At 39.7% G+C, this 21,363-nt stretch overlaps 1 protein-coding gene across 1 annotated transcript in view; it reads right to left on the bottom strand.

Annotated features, from left to right (window-relative positions):
• Positions 1-1,561: 1,561 nt before the first annotated feature.
• LOC129835541 (uncharacterized) overlaps positions 1,562-21,363 on the bottom strand; it is a 35,495-nt gene continuing 15,693 nt past the window's right edge. Inside the window, exon 2 of the mRNA XM_055901219.1 lies at positions 1,562-2,913. Within this exon, the coding sequence (XP_055757194.1) occupies positions 2,866-2,913 (48 nt within the window). The 3' untranslated portion in view covers positions 1,562-2,865. The remainder of the gene's footprint in view (positions 2,914-21,363) is intronic.

Genomic DNA, 21,363 nt, shown 5'->3' with positions numbered 1-21,363 from the left:
GTGTGTGTGTGTGTGTGTGTGTGTGTGTGTGTGTGTGTGTGTGTGTGTGTGTGTGTGTGTGTGTCTATCGTGTAGTGACCTTATGCGTTGCATTCAATGTCATCATATTCTGCAACCGTCTCCTGGGTCTGTCTGACACTCTCAGGTCTACAAACAGAACACAGTTATAAACACACTGTGTGTTTACTGTGAGTTTACTGTGTGTGTTTACTGTGTGTTTACTGTGTGTGTTTACTGTGTGTGTTTACTGTGTGTTTACTGTGTGTTTACTGTGTGTGTTTACTGTGTGTTTACTGTGTGTTTACTGTGTGTTTACTGTGTGTGTTTACTGTGTGTTTACTGTGTGTTTACTGTGTGTGTTTACTGTGTGTTTACTGTGTGTGTTTACTGTGAGTTTACTGTGTGTTTACTGTGTGTTTACTGTGTGTTTACTGTGTGTTTACTGTGTGTTTACTGTGTGTTTACTGTGTGTGTGTTTACTGTGTGTTTACTGTGTGTTTACTGTGTGTTTACTGCGTGTGTTTACTGTGTGTTTACTGTGTTTTCACTGTGTGTTTACTGTCTGTGTGTTTACTGTGTGTGTGTGTGTGTTTACTGTGTGTGCACTGTGTGTGTGTGTGTTTACTGTGTGTTTACTGTGTGTGTGTTTACTGTCTGTGTGTTTACTGTCTGTGTTTTTACCGTGTGTTTACTGTCTGTGTGTTTACTGTCTGTGTTTTTACCGTGTGTTTACTGTGTGTTTACTGTGTGTTTACTGTCTGTGTGTTTAGTGTGTGTGTGTGTGTGTGTGTGTGTGTGTGTATGTTTACTGTGTGTGTGTTTACTGTGTGTGTGTGTGTTTATTGTGTGTTTACTGTGTGTGTGTGTGTGTGTGTGTGTGTGTGTGTGTGTGTGTGTGTGTGTGTGTGTGTGTGTGTGTGTGTGTGTGTGTAGGTTTACTGTGTGTGTGTGTGTGTGTGTGTGTGTGTGTGTGTGTGTGTGTGTGTGTGTGTGTGTGTGTGTGTGTGTGTTTACTGTGTGTGTGTGTGTGTGTGTGTGTGTGTGTGTGTGAGAGGATTCAGTAGAAAATGTCTGCAAAATAAATGAGGGGAGATGAGATGAGCTCGGAGCCCCTCCCACATTCTGGAACACAAGGCACAATTCCATTGTTATCTCTGTTGCCTAGTAACACAGGTCGTCATGGAGAGACGAGAGTTCTGATAGCTACACCATTACAGCAGAGAGAGAGGCAATGACAGGACCACACACACACACACACACACACACACACACACGCACACAAACACACACACACATTTGCAGGATTGAAAACGCTAATGCTGACAAATGGCTGCATGATGCAACCAGCAGACATTCTGTGTTATAACAGTACTGCTCTACATATTCACCCTCCCCCCACTCACACACACACACACACACACACACACACACACACACACACACACACACACACACACACACACACACACACACACACACACACACACACACACACACACACACACACACACACACACACACCACCCACACAAACACCAAACACACCACCTACACACACGTACATTATTTAAAACCATTTTATTACTCGACACATGGAGGAATCACGACGTCAATTTACAAACGTTTTGTAACCTTTCAAAAAACAAAACACGTTATAATCCATGCGACAGCCAGTTAGAGAGGAGGGGCGTATTCAATGAAAAGGGTCCCAGGCAGTTAGAGAGGAGGGGCGTATTCAATGAAAAGGGTCCCAGGCAGTTAGAGAGGAGGGGCGTATTCAATGAAAAGGGTCCCAGGCAGTTAGAGAGGAGGGGCTTATTCAATGAAAAGGGTCCCAGGCAGTTAGAGAGGAGGGGCTTATTCAATGAAAAGGGTCCCAGGCAGTTAGAGAGGAGGGGCGTATTCAATGAAAAGGGTCCCAGGCAGTTAGAGAGGAGGGGCTTATTCAATGAAAAGGGTCCCAGGCAGTTAGAGAGGAGGGGCTTATTCAATGAAAAGGGTCCCAGGCAGTTAGAGAGGAGGGGCTTATTCAATGAAAAGGGTCCCAGCCAGTTAGAGAGGAGGGGCTTATTCAGTGAAAAGGGTCCCAGGCAGTTAGAGAGGAGGGGCGTATGCAATGAAAGGGTCCCAGGAAGTTAGAGAGGAGGGGCTTATTCAGTGAAAATGTCCCAGCCAGTTAGAGAGGAGGGGCTTATTCAGTGAAAAGGGTCCCAGGCAGTTAGAGAGGAGGGGCTTATTCAGTGAAAAGGGTTCCAGGCAGTTAGAGAGGAGGGGCTTATTTGACAAAAAGGGTTCAAGCCAGTTAGAGAGGAGGGGCTTATTCAGCGAAAAGGGTCCCAAACAGCATCCTCTTCCCTCCACAGTGCACTACATTCAAAGTAATGCTCTATATAATGCAGTATATGTAAAGTTCAAACAGGGAAATAGGGTGCCATTTGAACACACGGCCTAAACGTGTTACCCGGGAAACGTTCTGTGACATCAGTTGTAGAACATCAGAACATGAGAGGAACCTCCTGGGTTCTAAAAGGTTTCTGCTCCACTGCAAGTCGTGTACTGTCCTAAAAACACATCGGACTGACTGGGCTAAAGTGAGGAAGAGTCAGAACATATATTTTTTATTTTGTGTTTGTGTGAAAGGAGGTAGAGGAGTATAGAGACAGAATCTCGGGTCCCATCACGACATCACTGACTGGGGGAAGGGGTGGGGGGGCCAGTTCTATAGACTCTATTTCTATGGTAAGAGAGGAACCAGTCACGAGGTGAAGAACTGAAAAAAAGTTACTAGTTATAGACTAGTTATAGACTAGTTATAGACTAGTTCTAGAGTAGCAGTAGTTATCCTTTTCAGTTGTTGTTCGACCTCTAGAAGAACCATCTGAAAGCTTCTCCACTGGGCACCGAGGGAGGACTCTGAGGAGAGAAGGAAACACACTGTTAAATACTGACCAGTGGGAATAGAGACTAGACTGTTAGAGACTGACTAGTGGGAATAGAGACTGGACTGTTAGAATACTGACCAGAGGGAATAGAGACTAGACTGTTGGAGACTGACTAGTGGGAATAGAGACTGGACTGTTAGAATACTGACCAGTGGGAATAGAGACTAGACTGTTAGAATACTGAGCAGTTGGAATAGAGACTGGACTGTTAGAATACCGACCAGTGGGAATAGAGACTGGACTGTTAGAATACTGAGCAGTTGGAATAGAGACTGGACTGTTAGAATACCGACCAGTGGGAATAGAGACTGGACTGTTAGAATACTGAGCAGTTGGAATAGAGACTGGACTGTTAGAATACCGACCAGTCGGAATAGAGACTGAACTGTTAGAATACTGACTAGCGGGAATAGAGACTAGACTGTTAGAATACTGAGCAGTTGGAATAGAGACTGGACTGTTAGAATACCGACCAGTGGGTATAGAGACTAGACTGTTAGAATACTGAGCAGTTGGAATAGAGACTAGACTGTTAGAATACCGACCAGTGGGAATAGAGACTGAACTGTTAGAATACTGAGCAGTGGGAATAGAGACTAGACTGTTGGAGACTGACTAGTGGGAATAGAGACTGGACTGTTAGAATACTGACCAGTTGGAATAGAGACTAGACTGTTAGAATACTGAGCAGTTGGAATAGAGACTGGACTGCTAGAATACTGACTAGTGGGAATAGAGACTGGACTGTTAGAATACTGACCAGCGGGAATAGAGACTAGACTGGACTGTTAGAATACTGACCAGTGTGAATAAAGACTAGACTGTTAGAATACTGAGCAGTTGGAATAGAGACTGGACTGTCAGAATACTGAGCAGTTGGAATAGAGACTGGACTGTTAGAGACTGACTAGTGGGAATAGAGACTTGACTGTTAGAATACCGACCAGTGGGAATAGAGACCGGACTGTTAGAATACTGACCAGTGGGAATAGAGACTGGACTGTTAGAATACTGACCAGTGGGAATAGAGACTTGACTGTTAGAGACTGACTAGTGGGAATAGAGACTGGACTGTTAGAGACTGACTAGTGGCAATAGAGACTTGACTGTTAGAGACTGACTAGTTGGAATAGAGACTGGACTGTTAGAGACTGACTAGTGGCAATAGAGACTGGACTGTTAGAGACTTATTAGTGGGAATAGAGACTGGACTGTTAGAGACTGACTAGTGGGAATAGAGACTGGACTATTAGAGACTGACTAGTGGGAATAGAGACTGGACTGTTAGAATACTGACCAGAGGGAATAGAGACTGGACTGTTAGAGACTGACTAGTGGGAATAGAGACTGGACTGTTAGAGACTGACTAGTGGGAATAGAGACTGGACTGTTAGAGACTGACTAGTGGGAATAGAGACTGGACTGTTAGAATACTGACCAGTGGGAATAGAGACTAGACTGTTAGAGACTGACTAGTGGGAATAGAGACTGGACTGTTAGAATACTGACCAGTGGGAATAGAGACTGGACTGTTAGAATACCGAACAGTGGGAATAGAGACTGGACTGTTAGAATACTGACCAGTGGGAATAAAGACTGGACTGTTAGAATACTGACTAGTGGGAATAGAGACTGGACTGTTAGAATACCGACCAGTGGGAATAGAGACTGGACTGTTAGAATACTGAGCAGTTGGAATAGAGACTGGACTGTTAGAATACCGACCAGTGGGAATAGAGACTGGACTGTTAGAATACTGAGCAGTTGGAATAGAGACTGGACTGTTAGAATACCGACCAGTCGGAATAGAGACTGAACTGTTAGAATACTGACTAGCGGGAATAGAGACTAGACTGTTAGAATACTGAGCAGTTGGAATAGAGACTGGACTGTTAGAATACCGACCAGTGGGTATAGAGACTAGACTGTTAGAATACTGAGCAGTTGGAATAGAGACTAGACTGTTAGAATACCGACCAGTGGGAATAGATACTGAACTGTTAGAATACTGAGCAGTGGGAATAGAGACTAGACTGTTGGAGACTGACTAGTGGGAATAGAGACTGGACTGTTAGAATACTGACCAGTTGGAATAGAGACTAGACTGTTAGAATACTGAGCAGTTGGAATAGAGACTGGACTGCTAGAATACTGACTAGTGGGAATAGAGACTGGACTGTTAGAATACTGACCAGCGGGAATAGAGACTAGACTGGACTGTTAGAATACTGACCAGTGTGAATAAAGACTAGACTGTTAGAATACTGAGCAGTTGGAATAGAGACTGGACTGTCAGAATACTGAGCAGTTGGAATAGAGACTGGACTGTTAGAGACTGACTAGTGGGAATAGAGACTTGACTGTTAGAATACCGACCAGTGGGAATAGAGACCGGACTGTTAGAATACTGACCAGTGGGAATAGAGACTGGACTGTTAGAATACTGACCAGTGGGAATAGAGACTTGACTGTTAGAGACTGACTAGTGGGAATAGAGACTGGACTGTTAGAGACTGACTAGTGGCAATAGAGACTTGACTGTTAGAGACTGACTAGTTGGAATAGAGACTGGACTGTTAGAGACTGACTAGTGGCAATAGAGACTGGACTGTTAGAGACTTATTAGTGGGAATAGAGACTGGACTGTTAGAGACTGACTAGTGGGAATAGAGACTGGACTATTAGAGACTGACTAGTGGGAATAGAGACTGGACTGTTAGAATACTGACCAGAGGGAATAGAGACTGGACTGTTAGAGACTGACTAGTGGGAATAGAGACTGGACTGTTAGAGACTGACTAGTGGGAATAGAGACTGGACTGTTAGAGACTGACTAGTGGGAATAGAGACTGGACTGTTAGAATACTGACCAGTGGGAATAGAGACTAGACTGTTAGAGACTGACTAGTGGGAATAGAGACTGGACTGTTAGAATACTGACCAGTGGGAATAGAGACTGGACTGTTAGAATACCGAACAGTGGGAATAGAGACTGGACTGTTAGAATACTGACCAGTGGGAATAAAGACTGGACTGTTAGAATACTGACTAGTGGGAATAGAGACTGGACTGTTAGAATACCGAACAGTGGGAATAGAGACTGGACTGTTAGAATACTGACCAGAGGGAATGGAGACTGGACTGTTAGAGACTGACTAGTGGGAATAGAGACTGGACTGTTAGAGACTGACTAGTGGAAATAGAGACTGGACTGTTAGAGACTGACTAGTGGGAATAGAGACTGGACTGTTAGAATACTGACTAGTGGGAATAGAGACTGGACTGTTAGAATACTGACCAGCGGGAATAGAGACTGGACTGTTAGAGACTGACTAGTGGGAATAGAGACTGGACTGTTAGAGACTGACCAGTGGGAATAGAGACTGGACTGTTAGAGACTGACCAGTGGGAATAGAGACTGGACTGTTAGAATACTGACCAGCGGGAATAGAGACTGGACTGTTAGAGACTGACCAGTGGGAATAGAGACTGGACTGTTAGAATACCGAACAGTGTTTTTTTTGTTAGGATCCCCAACTAGCTGTGGTAATTGCAGCTACTCTTCCTGGGGTCCACAAAGAACATGAAACATAATACAGAACATTAATAGACAAGAACAGGTAAAGGACAGAACTACATACATTTGAAAAGAGCACACATATGCTACATATCAATACATACACACAAACTATCTAGGTCAAACAGGGGAGAGGCTTTGTGCTGTGAGGTGTTGATTTATCTGTTTAAAAAAAACAGGTTTGCTTTTCATTTGAGCAATATGAGATGGAATGTAGTTCCATGCTGTGTACAATACTGTACACTTTCTTGAATTTGTTCTGGATTTAGGGACTGTGAAAAAGACCCCTGGTGGCATGTCTGGGGTAAGTGTGTTTGTCACATTAATGTTTTTTATTAAAAGGAGAAGTGATGTAGTCAGTCTCTCCTCAACTCTTAGCCAAGAATGACTGGCATGCAAAGTATTTATACACTATATATACAAAAGTACTGTACTGTATGTGGACGCACCCTTCACATTAGTAGATTCTGCTATTTTTAGCCACACCCGTTGCTAACAGATGTATAGCACAAAGCCATGTAATCTCCATAGACAAACATTGGCAGTAGAATGGCCCTTACTGAAGAGCTCAGTGACTTTCAATGTGGCACTGTTATAGGATGCCACCTTTCCAACAATCAGTTTGTCAAATTTCTGCCCTGCTAGAGCTGCACCGGTCCCCTGTAAGTGCTGTTATTGTGAAGTGGAAATGTCTAGGAGCAACAACAGCTCAGCCGCGAAGTGGTAGACCACACAAGCTCACAGAACGGGACCGCTTAGTAATGAAGCGTGTAGCGTGTAAAAATCGCCTGTCCTCGTTTGCAACACTCACTATCGAGTTCCAAACTGCCTCTGGAAGCAACGTCAACACAATAACTGTTTGTTTGGAGCTTCATGAAATGGGTTTCCGTGGCCGAGCAGTGATGTATAGCTCGCCGCCATTGGACTCTGGAGCAGTGGAAGTACGTTCTCTGGAGTGATGAATCACGCTTCACCATCTGGCAGTCAGACGGATGAATCTGGGTTTGGCGGATGACAGGAGAACGCTACCTGCTCGAATGCATTGTGCCAACTGTAAAGTTTGGTGGAGGAGGAATAATGGTCTGGGGCTGTTTTTCATGGTTCGGGTCGATTAGTTCCAGTAAAGGGAAATCTTAACGCTATAGCAAACAATGACATTCTAGCCAATTCTGCACTTTCTAGCAACAGTTTGGGGAGGCCCTTTCATGTTTCAGAATGTGCACAAAGCAAGATCAGTGTGGAAGAACTTGACTGGCCTGCACAGTCATAATACAGGGAGTTGACCTCAACCCCATTGAACACCTTTGGGATGAATTGGAAGGCCGACTGTGAGCCAGGCCTAATTTCCTAACATCAGTGCCCGACCTCACTAATGCTCCTGTGGCTGAATGGAAGCAAGTCCCCGCAGCAATGTTCCAACATCTAGTGGAAAGCCTTCCCAGAAGAGTGGAGGCTGTTATAGCAGCAAAGGGGGGACCAACTCCATATTAATGACTTCCCAGAATAGTGGAGGCTGTTATAGCAGCAAAGGGGGACCAACTCCATATTAATGACTACCCAGAATAGTGGAGGCTGTTACAGCAGCAAAGGGGGGACCAACTCCATATTAATGACTTCCCAGAATAGTGGAGGCTGTTACAGCAGCAAAGGGGGGACCAACTCCATATTAATGACTTCCCAGAATAGTGGAGGCTGTTATAGCAGCAAAGGGGGGACCAACTCCATATTAATGACTTCCCAGAATAGTGGAGGCTGTTATAGCAGCAAAGGGGGGACCAACTCCATATTAATGACTTCCCAGAATAGTGGAGGCTGTTATAGCAGCAAAGGGGGGACCAACTCCATATTAACGCCCATGATTTTGGAATGAGATGCTCAACGAGCAGGTGTCCACATACTTTTGGTTATGTAGTGTATTACCCCTCTGATTCCAATGAAGAGTAAGATGTGCCACTCTGTTCTGGGCCAGCTGTAGCTTAACTAGTTATTTCTTAGCAGCATTTGACCACATGACTGGACAATAATCAAGATAAGATAAAACTAGAGCATGCAGGACTTGCTGTCACGCCCTGGCCTTAGTATTATTTGTTTTCTTTATTATTTTAGTTAGGTCAGGGTGTGACATGGGGTATGTGTGTGTTTGGGGGTATTATATGGTAGAGGTGGTGTTGGTTGTAGTGTATGGGTTTGTGTTGAGTGTATGTATCTAGCTGTGTCTATGGGTGTGTGTAGTTTTCTAGGAAAGTCTATGGTTGCCTGAATGGGTTCTCAATTAGAGACAGCTGGTTTCTGTTGTCTCTAATTGGGAACCATATTTAAGGCTGCCATAGGCTTTAGCTGTTTGTGGGTCATTGTATATGTCTATGTCTGAACATTTGTAGCCTGTGTATGTGCACGACGTGCATAGCTTCACGGTCGTTTTATTGTTTTGTAAGTGTTTTGTTTCGTTTTGCCTTCATCTAAAATAAAGGAGATGGCTTATTTTCCAAATGCTGCGTTTTGGTCCGTCAATCCTCCACACGATCGTGACACTTGCTTTGTGGAGGGTGGTGTCAAAAATGCAAAACATCTCTTTATAACGGACAGACCTCTCCCCATCTTTACAACCATTCAATCCATATGTTTTGACCATGGCAGTTTACAATCTAAGGTAACACCAGGTAATTTAGTCTCCTCAGCAGCCACACCATTCATTACCAGATTCCGCTGAGGTCTAGTGCTTAGGGAATGATTCGTACCAAATACAATGCCCTTAGTTTTAGAGATGTTCAGGACCAGTTTATTACTGACCACCCTTTCCAAAAGGCTTTGTTTAATGCCAGTGGCAGGTCATTGGTAAAAAATAGCTAAGCGTATAGGGCATAGACAGCTGCCCTGTGGTACACCACACTTCACATTTGACATGGGAGAAACTTCCATTAAAGGAAACCCTCTGAGTTCTATTAGATAGATAGGTTGAAAAGCCATAACGTTTTCTTAACAACAGGTTATAGTGAACAATATCAAAAAGTTGCACTAAAATCTAATAGTACAGCTATGGCTAAACACTGCAGCTAGAATTTTGACAAGAACCAAAACATCATATTACTCCCGCTACACTGGCTTCCTGTAAAGCAGTGGTCACCAACCAGTCGATCGCAATGAAGGCAGTCGATCACCAAAATATTTCTGTAGAAAAGCCAACGAAGATAAAGACATGCGTTCCTTTTTTTAATCGTGTTGAGCTGTTGCCGGTAGGTGCACTTGATTCAAAAGTCCTGCGCACCGGGTAAGCAAAGTGTTCCCACGAGACGAACTCCACCTACCCGGCGGACTGGCAAATCTGTGACTAAATCGAGTGCACCTGCTGCGTTTCCCAAATCGGATAGCTCAAATCACGGTGGCTACAGAGCTTCCATGACTCTGACCACAGCCAAGTTTAATTGGCTACTAGCCTACGTAAGATTTAGTAACTTTTAACCATGACCACAGAGTCACTGTTTTTATTCACCACTATTACAAAACGCGCTTCTCCGTACTTCCGCTCAGGCTGCAGCTGCAGATGAATGAGTATCCCTGCCTTTTATTATTATTAGCAGCTCGTTGTGTCGATTTTAATATGAAGGAAAATGTAACTTTCTCTGGTCACAGGAACAACATGAATTTGTGCATGAGCCAGATGCGGTGCGACTCGAGTTTGGCCATCAGGTGGAAGACGGACATCTCTCTGGTCAGTCTCACAGGAGGAAAGGAAGGAGAGAGCAGGGACCGTGAGAGGCGGTTGGGAAAAATCGCCTTGAACGTTCATCCAACTCCGAATTCCAAGTTGGAAACTCTGGCATCTTTCTAGAGCTCCGACTTTTCGACCTGAAGATCACTGACGTTGTGATTTAACCTCGTTGACCATCAGATGCAGGTACCATCTGTTCAGTACAATAAGAAAGCTAATTATTTCAATTCATCATAGAGCTCCACAGTGCCTCACAAGTGCTAAACCAACGGATCTATTTTGTTATCAAAGCTCGAGTTTTGAAATATAAATGGTCTGATTAACAATATTGGCAGGCCAATCATATAGCCAATATGCTGTGATAATATATTAGGCCTACTGCCCAAACCTCATTCCTACTAAACTGTTTTGTTTGAGATTAATGTAAAAACTGAGCAGTAGATCTCAGCTTTTTGACTGCGAAAGTGATCTTGACTCAGAAAAGGTTGGTGACCACTGCTGTTAAGGCTAGGGCTGATTTCAAAATTGTACTGCTAACCTCACAAAGCATTACATGGGCTTGTTCCTACCAATCTCTCCGATTTGGTCCTGCCGTACATAACTACACGTACGCTACGGTCACAAGACGCAGGCCTCCTTACTGTCCCCAGAATTTCTAAGCAAAAAGCTAGAGGCAGGGCTTTCTCCTATAGAGCTCCAATTTTATAGAATGGTCTGCCTCTCCATGTAAGAGACGCAGACTCGGTCTCGACCTTTAAGTCTTTATTGAAGACTCATCTCTTCAGTGGGTCATATGATTGAGTGTAGTCTGGCCCAGCGGTGTGAAGGTGAACGGAAAGGCTCTGGAGCAACGAACCGCCCTTGCTGCCTCTGCCTGGCACGTTCCCCTCTCTACACCAGGATTCTCTGCCTCTAACCCTATTACGGAGGCTGAGTTACTGGCTTACTGGTGCTCTTCCATCCCGTCTCTAGGAGGGGTGCGTCACTTGAGTGGGTTGAGTCAGTGACGTGAACTTCCTGTCCGGGTTTGGCACCCCCTTCGGGTTCGTGCCGTGGGGGAGATCTTCGTGGCCTATACTCGGCCTTGTCTCAGGGTAGTAAGTTGGTGGTTGAAGATATCCCTCTAATGGCGTGGAGACTGTGCTTTGGCAAAGTGGGTGGGGTTATATCCTGCCTGGTTGGCACTGTCCGAGGGTCTCCCGACCCTTCCTGTCTCAGCCTCCAGTATTTATGCTGCAATAGTTAATGTGTCGGGGGGCTAGGGTCAGTCTGTTATATCTGGAGTATTTCTCCTGTCTTATCCGGTGTCCTGTCTGAATTTAAGTATGCTCCCTCTAACTCTAACTCTCTCTCTCCCTCTCCCTTTTCCCTCAGAGGACCTGAGCCCTAGGACCATATCTCAGGACTACCTGGCTTGATGACTCCTTGCTGTCCCCAGTCCACCTGATCGTGCTGCTGCTCCAGTTTCAACTGTTCTGCCTGCGGCTATGGAACCCTGACCTGTTCACCGGACGTACTACCTTGTCCCGGACCTGCTGCTTTCAACTCTCTCACTCTACTGCACCTGCTGTCTCTAACTCTGAATGCTCGGCTATGAAAAGCCAACTGACATTTACTCCTGAGGTGCTGACCTGTTGCACCCTCGACAACTACTGTGATTATTATTATCTGACCCTGCTGGTCATCTATGAACATTTGAACATCTTGGCCATGTTCTGTTATAATCTCCACCCGGCACAGCCAGAAGAGTACTGGCCACCCCTCATAGCCTGGTTCCTCTCTAGGTTTCTTCCTAGGTTTTGGCCTTTCTATGGAGTTTTTCCTAGCCACCGTGCTTCTACACCTGCATTGCTTGCTGTTTGGGGTTTTAGGCTGGGTTTCTGTACAGCACTTTGAGATATTAGCTGATGTACGGTATCTGTGACACCGGCTGATGTAAAAAGGGCTTTAAAAATAAATTTGATTGATCTTATTATCAATTTATTTCAACCAATCATCAGTCATTTGTGTCAGTGCAGTACATGCCGCGTTCACTTGTTTATAAGCAGGCTGAAAGTCTGTTGTTTACTTGTTTACAGAGAAAAAGCATTGTATTTGGTCAAACACTATGTTTTCAAACAGTTTGCTAAGAGCTGGCAGCAAGCTGTTGGGTCTGCTGTTAGAACCAGTAAAGGCCCATTTACAACTATTGGGTAATGCAATGACTTTGGCTTCCCTCCAGGCCTGAGGACAAAGACTTTCCTCTAGGCTCAGATTATTAAAGATATGACAGATAGGAGTGGCTATAGAGTCAGCCACCATCCTCAGTAGCGTTCCATCTAAGTTGTCAATGCCAGGAGGTTTTGTCCTTATTGATTGATAACAATATTTTTTACACCTCTCTCATACGAACTTTACAAAATTCAAACTTACAATGCTTTTCTTTATGCATGAATACGGTGGCTCACTGTTTGTCGAGTGTTCTACACCACATAATGTCTAGTGTTCTACACCACATAATGTCTAGTGTTCTATACCACATATTATAATGTCTAGTGTTCTATACCACATAATGTCTAGTGTTCTATACCACATAATGTCTAGTGTTCTACACCACATAATGTCTAGTGTTCTATACCACATAATGTCTAGTGTTCTATACCACATAATGTCTAGTGTTCTACACCACATAATGTCTAGTGTTCTACACCACATAATGTCTAGTGTTCTATACCACATATTATAATGTCTAGTGTTCTATACCACATAATGTCTAGTGTTCTATACCACATAATGTCTAGTGTTCTACACCACATAATGTCTAGTGTTCTATACCACATAATGTCTAGTGTTCTACACCACATAATGTCTAGTGTTCTACACCACATAATGTCTAGTGTTCTATACCACATATTATAATGTCTAGTGTTCTATACCACATAATGTCTAGTGTTCTACACCACATAATGTCTAGTGTTCTATACCACATAATGTCTAGTGTTCTATACCACATAATGTCTAGTGTTCTATACCACATAATGTCTAGTGTTCTACACCACATAATGTCTAGTGTTCTACACCACATATTATAATGTCTAGTGTTCTATACCACATAATGTCTAGTGTTCTACACCACATAATGTCTAGTGTTCTACACCACATATTATAACGTCTAGTGTTCTATACCACATAATGTCTAGTGTTCTATACCACATAATGTCTAGTGTTCTACACCACATAATGTCTAGTGTTCTACACCACATATTATAATGTCTAGTGTTCTATACCACATAATGTCTAGTGTTCTATACCACATAATGTCTAGTGTTCTACACCACATAATGTCTAGTGTTCTATACCACATATTATAATGTCTAGTGTTCTATACCACATAATGTCTAGTGTTCTATACCACATAATGTCTAGTGTTCTATACCACATATTATAATGTCTAGTGTTCTATACCACATAATGTCTAGTGTTCTATACCACATATTATAATGTCTAGTGTTCTATACCACATATTATAATGTCTAGTGTTCTATACCACATAATGTCTAGTGTTCTATACCACATAATGTCTAGTGTTCTACACCACATAATGTCTAGTGTTCTACACCACATAATGTCTAGTGTTCTATACCACATAATGTCTAGTGTTCTATACCACATATTATAATGTCTAGTGTTCTATACCACATATTATAATGTCTAGTGTTCTACACCACATAATGTCTAGTGTTCTATACCACATAATGTCTAGTGTTCTATACCACATAATGTCTAGTGTTCTATACCACATATTATAATGTCTAGTGTTCTATACTACATAATGTCTAGTGTTCTATACCACATAATGTCTAGTGTTCTATACCACATAATGTCTAGTGTTCTATACCACATAATGTCTAGTGTTCTATACCACATATTATAATGTCTAGTGTTCTATACCACATAATGTCTAGTGTTCTATACCACATAATGTCTAGTGTTCTATACCACATATTATAATGTCTAGTGTTCTATACCACATAATGTCTAGTGTTCTACACCACATAATGTCTAGTGTTCTACACCACATAATGTCTAGTGTTCTATACCACATAATGTCTAGTGTTCTATACCACATAATGTCTAGTGTTCTACACCACATAATGTCTAGTGTTCTATACCACATAATGTCTAGTGTTCTATACCACATAATGTCTAGTGTTTTACACCACCTTTTATTATAATGTCTAGTGTTCTATACCACATATTATAATGTCTAGTGTTCTATACCACATAATGTCTAGTGTTCTACACCACATAATGTCTAGTGTTCTATACTACATAATGTCTAGTGTTCTATACCACATAATGTCTAGTGTTCTACACCACATAATGTCTAGTGTTCTACACCACATAATGTCTAGTGTTCTATACCACATAATGTCTAGTGTTCTATACCACATATTATAATGTCTAGTGTTCTATACCACATAATGTCTAGTGTTCTATACTACATAATGTCTAGTGTTCTATACCACATAATGTCTAGTGTTCTATACCACATAATGTCTAGTGTTCTACACCACATAATGTCTAGTGTTCTACACCACATAATGTCTAGTGTTCTATACCACATATTATAATGTCTAGTGTTCTATACCACATATTGTCTAGTGTTCTATACCACATATTATAATGTCTGGTGTTCTATACCACATAATGTCTAGTGTTCTATACCACATAATGTCTAGTGTTCTATACCACATAATGTCTAGTGTTCTATACCACATAATGTCTAGTGTTCTATACCACATATTATAATGTCTAGTGTTCTATACCACATAATGTCTAGTGTTCTATACCACATAATGTCTAGTGTTCTATACCACATATTATAATGTCTAGTGTTCTATACCACATAATGTCTAGTGTTCTATACCACATAATGTCTAGTGTTCTATACCACATAATGTCTAGTGTTCTATACTACATAATGTCTAGTGTTCTACACCACATAATGTCTAGTGTTCTATACCACATATTATAATGTCTAGTGTTCTATACCACATAATGTCTAGTGTTCTATACCACATAATGTCTAGTGTTCTATACTACATAATGTCTAGTGTTCTACACCACATAATGTCTAGTGTTCTATACCACATATTATAATGTCTAGTGTTCTATACCACATATTATAATGTCTAGTGTTCTATACCACATAATGTCTAGTGTTCTATACCACATAATGTCTAGTGTTCTACACCACATAATGTCTAGTGTTCTATACCACATAATGTCTAGTGTTCTATACCACATAATGTCTAGTGTTCTATACCACATAATGTCTAGTGTTCTATACCACATAATGTCTAGTGTTCTATACCACATAATGTCTAGTGTTCTATACCACATAATGTCTAGTGTTCTACACCACATAATGTCTAGTGTTCTATACCACATAATGTCTAGTGTTCTATACCACATATTATAATGTCTAGTGTTCTATACCACATAATGTCTAGTGTTCTACACCACATAATGTCTAGTGTTCTATACCACATAATGTCTAGTGTTCTATACCACATATTATAATGTCTAGTGTTCTATACCACATAATGTCTAGTGTTCTACACCACATAATGTCTAGTGTTCTATACCACATAATGTCTAGTGTTCTATACCACATAATGTCTAGTGTTCTACACCACATAATGTCTAGTGTTCTACACCACATATTATAATGTCTAGTGTTCTATACCACATAATGTCTAGTGTTCTATACCACATAATGTCTAGTGTTCTACACCACATAATGTCTAGTGTTCTATACCACATAATGTCTAGTGTTCTATACTACATAATGTCTAGTGTTCTATACCACATAATGTCTAGTGTTCTATACCACATATTATAATGTCTAGTGTTCTATACCACATAATGTCTAGTGTTCTACACCACATAATGTCTAGTGTTCTACACCACATAATGTCTAGTGTTCTATACCACATATTATAATGTCTAGTGTTCTATACCACATAATGTCTAGTGTTCTATACCACATAATGTCTAGTGTTCTATACCACATAATGTCTAGTGTTTTACACCACCTTTTATTATAATGTCTAGTGTTCTATACCACATATTATAATGTCTAGTGTTCTATACCACATAATGTCTAGTGTTCTATACCACATAATGTCTAGTGTTCTATACCACATAATGTCTAGTGTTCTATACCACATATTATAATGTCTAGTGTTCTATACCACATATTATAATGTCTAGTGTTCTATACCACATAATGTCTAGTGTTCTATACCACATATTATAATGTCTAGTGTTCTATACTACATAATGTCTAGTGTTCTATACCACATAATGTCTAGTGTTCTATACCACATATTATAATGTCTAGTGTTCTATACCACATAATGTCTAGTGTTCTATACCACATAATGTCTAGTGTTCTATACCACATAATGTCTAGTGTTCTACACCACATATTATAATGTCTAGTGTTCTATACCACATAATGTCTAGTGTTCTATACCACATATTATAATGTCTAGTGTTCTATACCACATAATGTCTAGTGTTCTATACCACATATTATAATGTCTAGTGTTCTATAACACATAATGTCTAGTGTTCTATACCACATATTATAATGTCTAGTGTTCTATACCACATAATGTCTAGTGTTCTATACTACATAATGTCTAGTGTTCTATACCACATAATGTCTAGTGTTCTACACCACATATTATAATGTCTAGTGTTCTACACCACATAATGTCTAGTGTTCTATACCACATAATGTCTAGTGTTCTATACCACATAATGTCTAGTGTTCTATACCACATAATGTCTAGTGTTCTACACCACATAATGTCTAGTGTTCTATACTACATAATGTCTAGTGTTCTATACCACATAATGTCTAGTGTTCTACACCACATAATGTCTAGTGTTCTATACCACATATTATAATGTCTAGTGTTCTATACCACATAATGTCTAGTGTTCTATACCACATAATGTCTAGTGTTCTATACCACATATTATAATGTCTAGTGTTCTATACCACATATTATAATGTCTAGTGTTCTATACCACATAGTATAATGTCTAGTGTTCTATACCACATATTATAATGTCTAGTGTTCTATACCACATATTATAATGTCTAGTGTTCTATACCACATATTATAATGTCTAGTGTTCTACACCACATATTATAATGTCTAGTGTTCTATACCACATAATGTCTAGTGTTCTACACCACATAATGTCTAGTGTTCTACACCACATATTATAACGTCTAGTGTTCTATACCACATAATGTCTAGTGTTCTATACCACATAATGTCTAGTGTTCTACACCACATAATGTCTAGTGTTCTACACCACATATTATAATGTCTAGTGTTCTATACCACATAATGTCTAGTGTTCTATACCACATAATGTCTAGTGTTCTATACCACATAATGTCTAGTGTTCTATACCACATAATGTCTAGTGTTCTATACCACATAACGTCTAGTGTTCTACACCACATAATGTCTAGTGTTCTATACCACATAATGTCTAGTGTTCTACACCACATAATGTCTAGTGTTCTATACCACATAATGTCTAGTGTTCTATACCACATAATGTCTAGTGTTCTATACCACATAATGTCTAGTGTTCTATACCACATAATGTCTAGTGTTCTATACCACATAATGTCTAGTGTTCTATACCACATAATGTCTAGTGTTCTATACCACATAATGTCTAGTGTTCTATACCACATATTATAATGTCTAGTGTTCTATACCACATATTATAATGTCTAGTGTTCTATACCACATATTATAATGTCTAGTGTTCTATACCACATATTATAATGTCTAGTGTTCTATACCACATAATGTCTAGTGTTCTATACCACATATTATAATGTCTAGTGTTCTATACCACATAATGTCTAGTGTTCTATACCACATAATGTCTAGTGTTCTATACCACATAATGTCTAGTGTTCTATACCACATATTATAATGTCTAGTGTTCTATACCACATAATGTCTAGTGTTCTATACCACATAATGTCTAGTGTTCTATACCACATAATGTCTAGTGTTCTATACCACATAATGTCTAGTGTTCTATACCACATGATGTCTAGTGTTCTATACTACATAATGTCTAGTGTTCTATACCACATAATGTCTAGTGTTCTACACCACATAATGTCTAGTGTTCTACACCACATAATGTCTAGTGTTCTATACCACATAATGTCTAGTGTTCTATACCACATAATGTCTAGTGTTCTACACCACATAATGTCTAGTGTTCTACACCACATAATGTCTAGTGTTCTATACCACATAATGTCTAGTGTTCTACACCACATAATGTCTAGTGTTCTACACCACATAATGTCTAGTGTTCTATACCACATAATGTCTAGTGTTCTATACCACATAATGTCTAGTGTTCTATACCACATAATGTCTAGTGTTCTATACCACATAATGTCTAGTGTTCTATACCACATAATGTCTAGTGTTCTACACCACATAATGTCTAGTGTTCTATACCACATAATGTCTAGTGTTCTATACCACATAATGTCTAGTGTTCTATACCACATAATGTCTAGTGTTCTATACCACATAATGTCTAGTGTTCTAAACCACATAATGTCTAGTGTTCTATACCACATATTATAATGTCTAGTGTTCTACACCACATAATGTCTAGTGTTCTATACCACATAATGTCTAGTGTTCTACACCACATAATGTCTAGTGTTCTATACCACATAATGTCTAGTGTTCTACACCACATAATGTCTAGTGTTCTATACCACATAATGTCTAGTGTTCTATACCACATAATGTCTAGTGTTCTACACCACATAATGTCTAGTGTTCTATACCACATAATGTCTAGTGTTCTATACCACATAATGTCTAGTGTTCTACACCACATAATGTCTAGTGTTCTATACCACATAATGTCTAGTGTTCTATACCACATAATGTCTAGTGTTCTATACCACATAATGTCTAGTGTTCTATACCACATAATGTCTAGTGTTCTACACCACATAATGTCTAGTGTTCTATACCACATATTATAATGTCTAGTGTTCTATACCACATAATGTCTAGTGTTCTATACCACATAATGTCTAGTGTTCTATACCACATAATGTCTAGTGTTCTATACTACATAATGTCTAGTGTTCTACACCACATAATGTCTAGTGTTCTATACCACATAATGTCTAGTGTTCTATACCACATAATGTCTAGTGTTCTATACCACATAATGTCTAGTGTTCTACACCACATAATGTCTAGTGTTCTATACCACATATTATAATGTCTAGTGTTCTATACCACATAATGTCTAGTGTTCTATACCACATAATGTCTAGTGTTCTATACCACATAATGTCTAGTGTTCTATACCACATATTATAATGTCTAGTGTTCTATACCACATAATGTCTAGTGTTCTATACTACATAATGTCTAGTGTTCTATACCACATAATGTCTAGTGTTCTATACTACATAATGTCTAGTGTTCTATACCACATAATGTCTAGTGTTCTATACTACATAATGTCTAGTGTTCTATACCACATAATGTCTAGTGTTCTATACCACATAATGTCTAGTGTTCTATACTACATAATGTCTAGTGTTCTATACTACATAATGTCTAGTGTTCTACACCACATAATGTCTAGTGTTCTACACCACATAATGTCTAGTGTTCTATACTACATAATGTCTAGTGTTCTATACCACATAATGTCTAGTGTTCTATACTACATAATGTCTAGTGTTCTACACCACATAATGTCTAGTGTTCTATACCACATAATGTCTAGTGTTCTATACCACATAATGTCTAGTGTTCTATACTACATAATGTCTAGTGTTCTACACCACATAATGTCTAGTGTTCTATACCACATATTATAATGTCTAGTGTTCTATACCACATAATGTCTAGTGTTCTACACCACATAATGTCTAGTGTTCTATACCACATATTATAATGTCTAGTGTTCTATACCACATAATGTCTAGTGTTCTATACCACATAATGTCTAGTGTTCTATACCACATAATGTCTAGTGTTCTATACCACATAATGTCTAGTGTTCTATACCACATAATGTCTAGTGTTCTATACCACATATTATAATGTCTAGTGTTCTACACCACATAATGTCTAGTGTTCTATACCACATAATGTCTAGTGTTCTATACCGCATAATGTCTAGTGTTCTATACCACATAATGTCTAGTGTTCTATACCACATAATGTCTAGTGTTCTATACCACATATTATAATGTCTAGTGTTCTATACCACATAATGTCTAGTGTTCTATACCACATAATGTCTAGTGTTCTACACCACATAATGTCTAGTGTTCTATACCACATATTATAATGTCTAGTGTTCTATACCACATAATGTCTAGTGTTCTATACCACATAATGTCTAGTGTTCTATACCACATATTATAATGTCTAGTGTTCTATACCACATAATGTCTAGTGTTCTATACCACATAATGTCTAGTGTTCTACACCACATAATGTCTAGTGTTCTATACCACATATTATAATGTCTAGTGTTCTATACCACATATTATAATGTCTAGTGTTCTATACCACATAATGTCTAGTGTTCTATACCGCATAATGTCTAGTGTTCTATACCACATAATGTCTAGTGTTCTACACCACATAATGTCTAGTGTTCTATACCACATAATGTCTAGTGTTCTACACCACATAATGTCTAGTGTTCTACACCACATAATGTCTAGTGTTCTATACCACATAATGTCTAGTGTTCTATACCACATAATGTCTAGTGTTCTATACCACATAATGTCTAGTGTTCTATACCACATAATGTCTAGTGTTCTATACCACATAATGTCTAGTGTTCTATACCACATAATGTCTAGTGTTCTATACCACATAATGTCTAGTATTCTATACTACATAATGTCTAGTGTTCTACACCACATAATGTCTAGTGTTCTACACCACATAATGTCTAGTGTTCTACACCACATATTATAATGTCTAGTGTTCTATACCACATAATGTCTAGTGTTCTATACCACATAA

Source organism: Salvelinus fontinalis, chromosome 36 (assembly GCF_029448725.1).
Source record: "Salvelinus fontinalis isolate EN_2023a chromosome 36, ASM2944872v1, whole genome shotgun sequence".
Classification (NCBI taxonomy): domain Eukaryota; kingdom Metazoa; phylum Chordata; class Actinopteri; order Salmoniformes; family Salmonidae; genus Salvelinus; species Salvelinus fontinalis.
The sequence above is the reverse complement of the archived record's forward strand: the minus strand, read 5'-3'. Positions and strand labels throughout refer to the sequence as shown.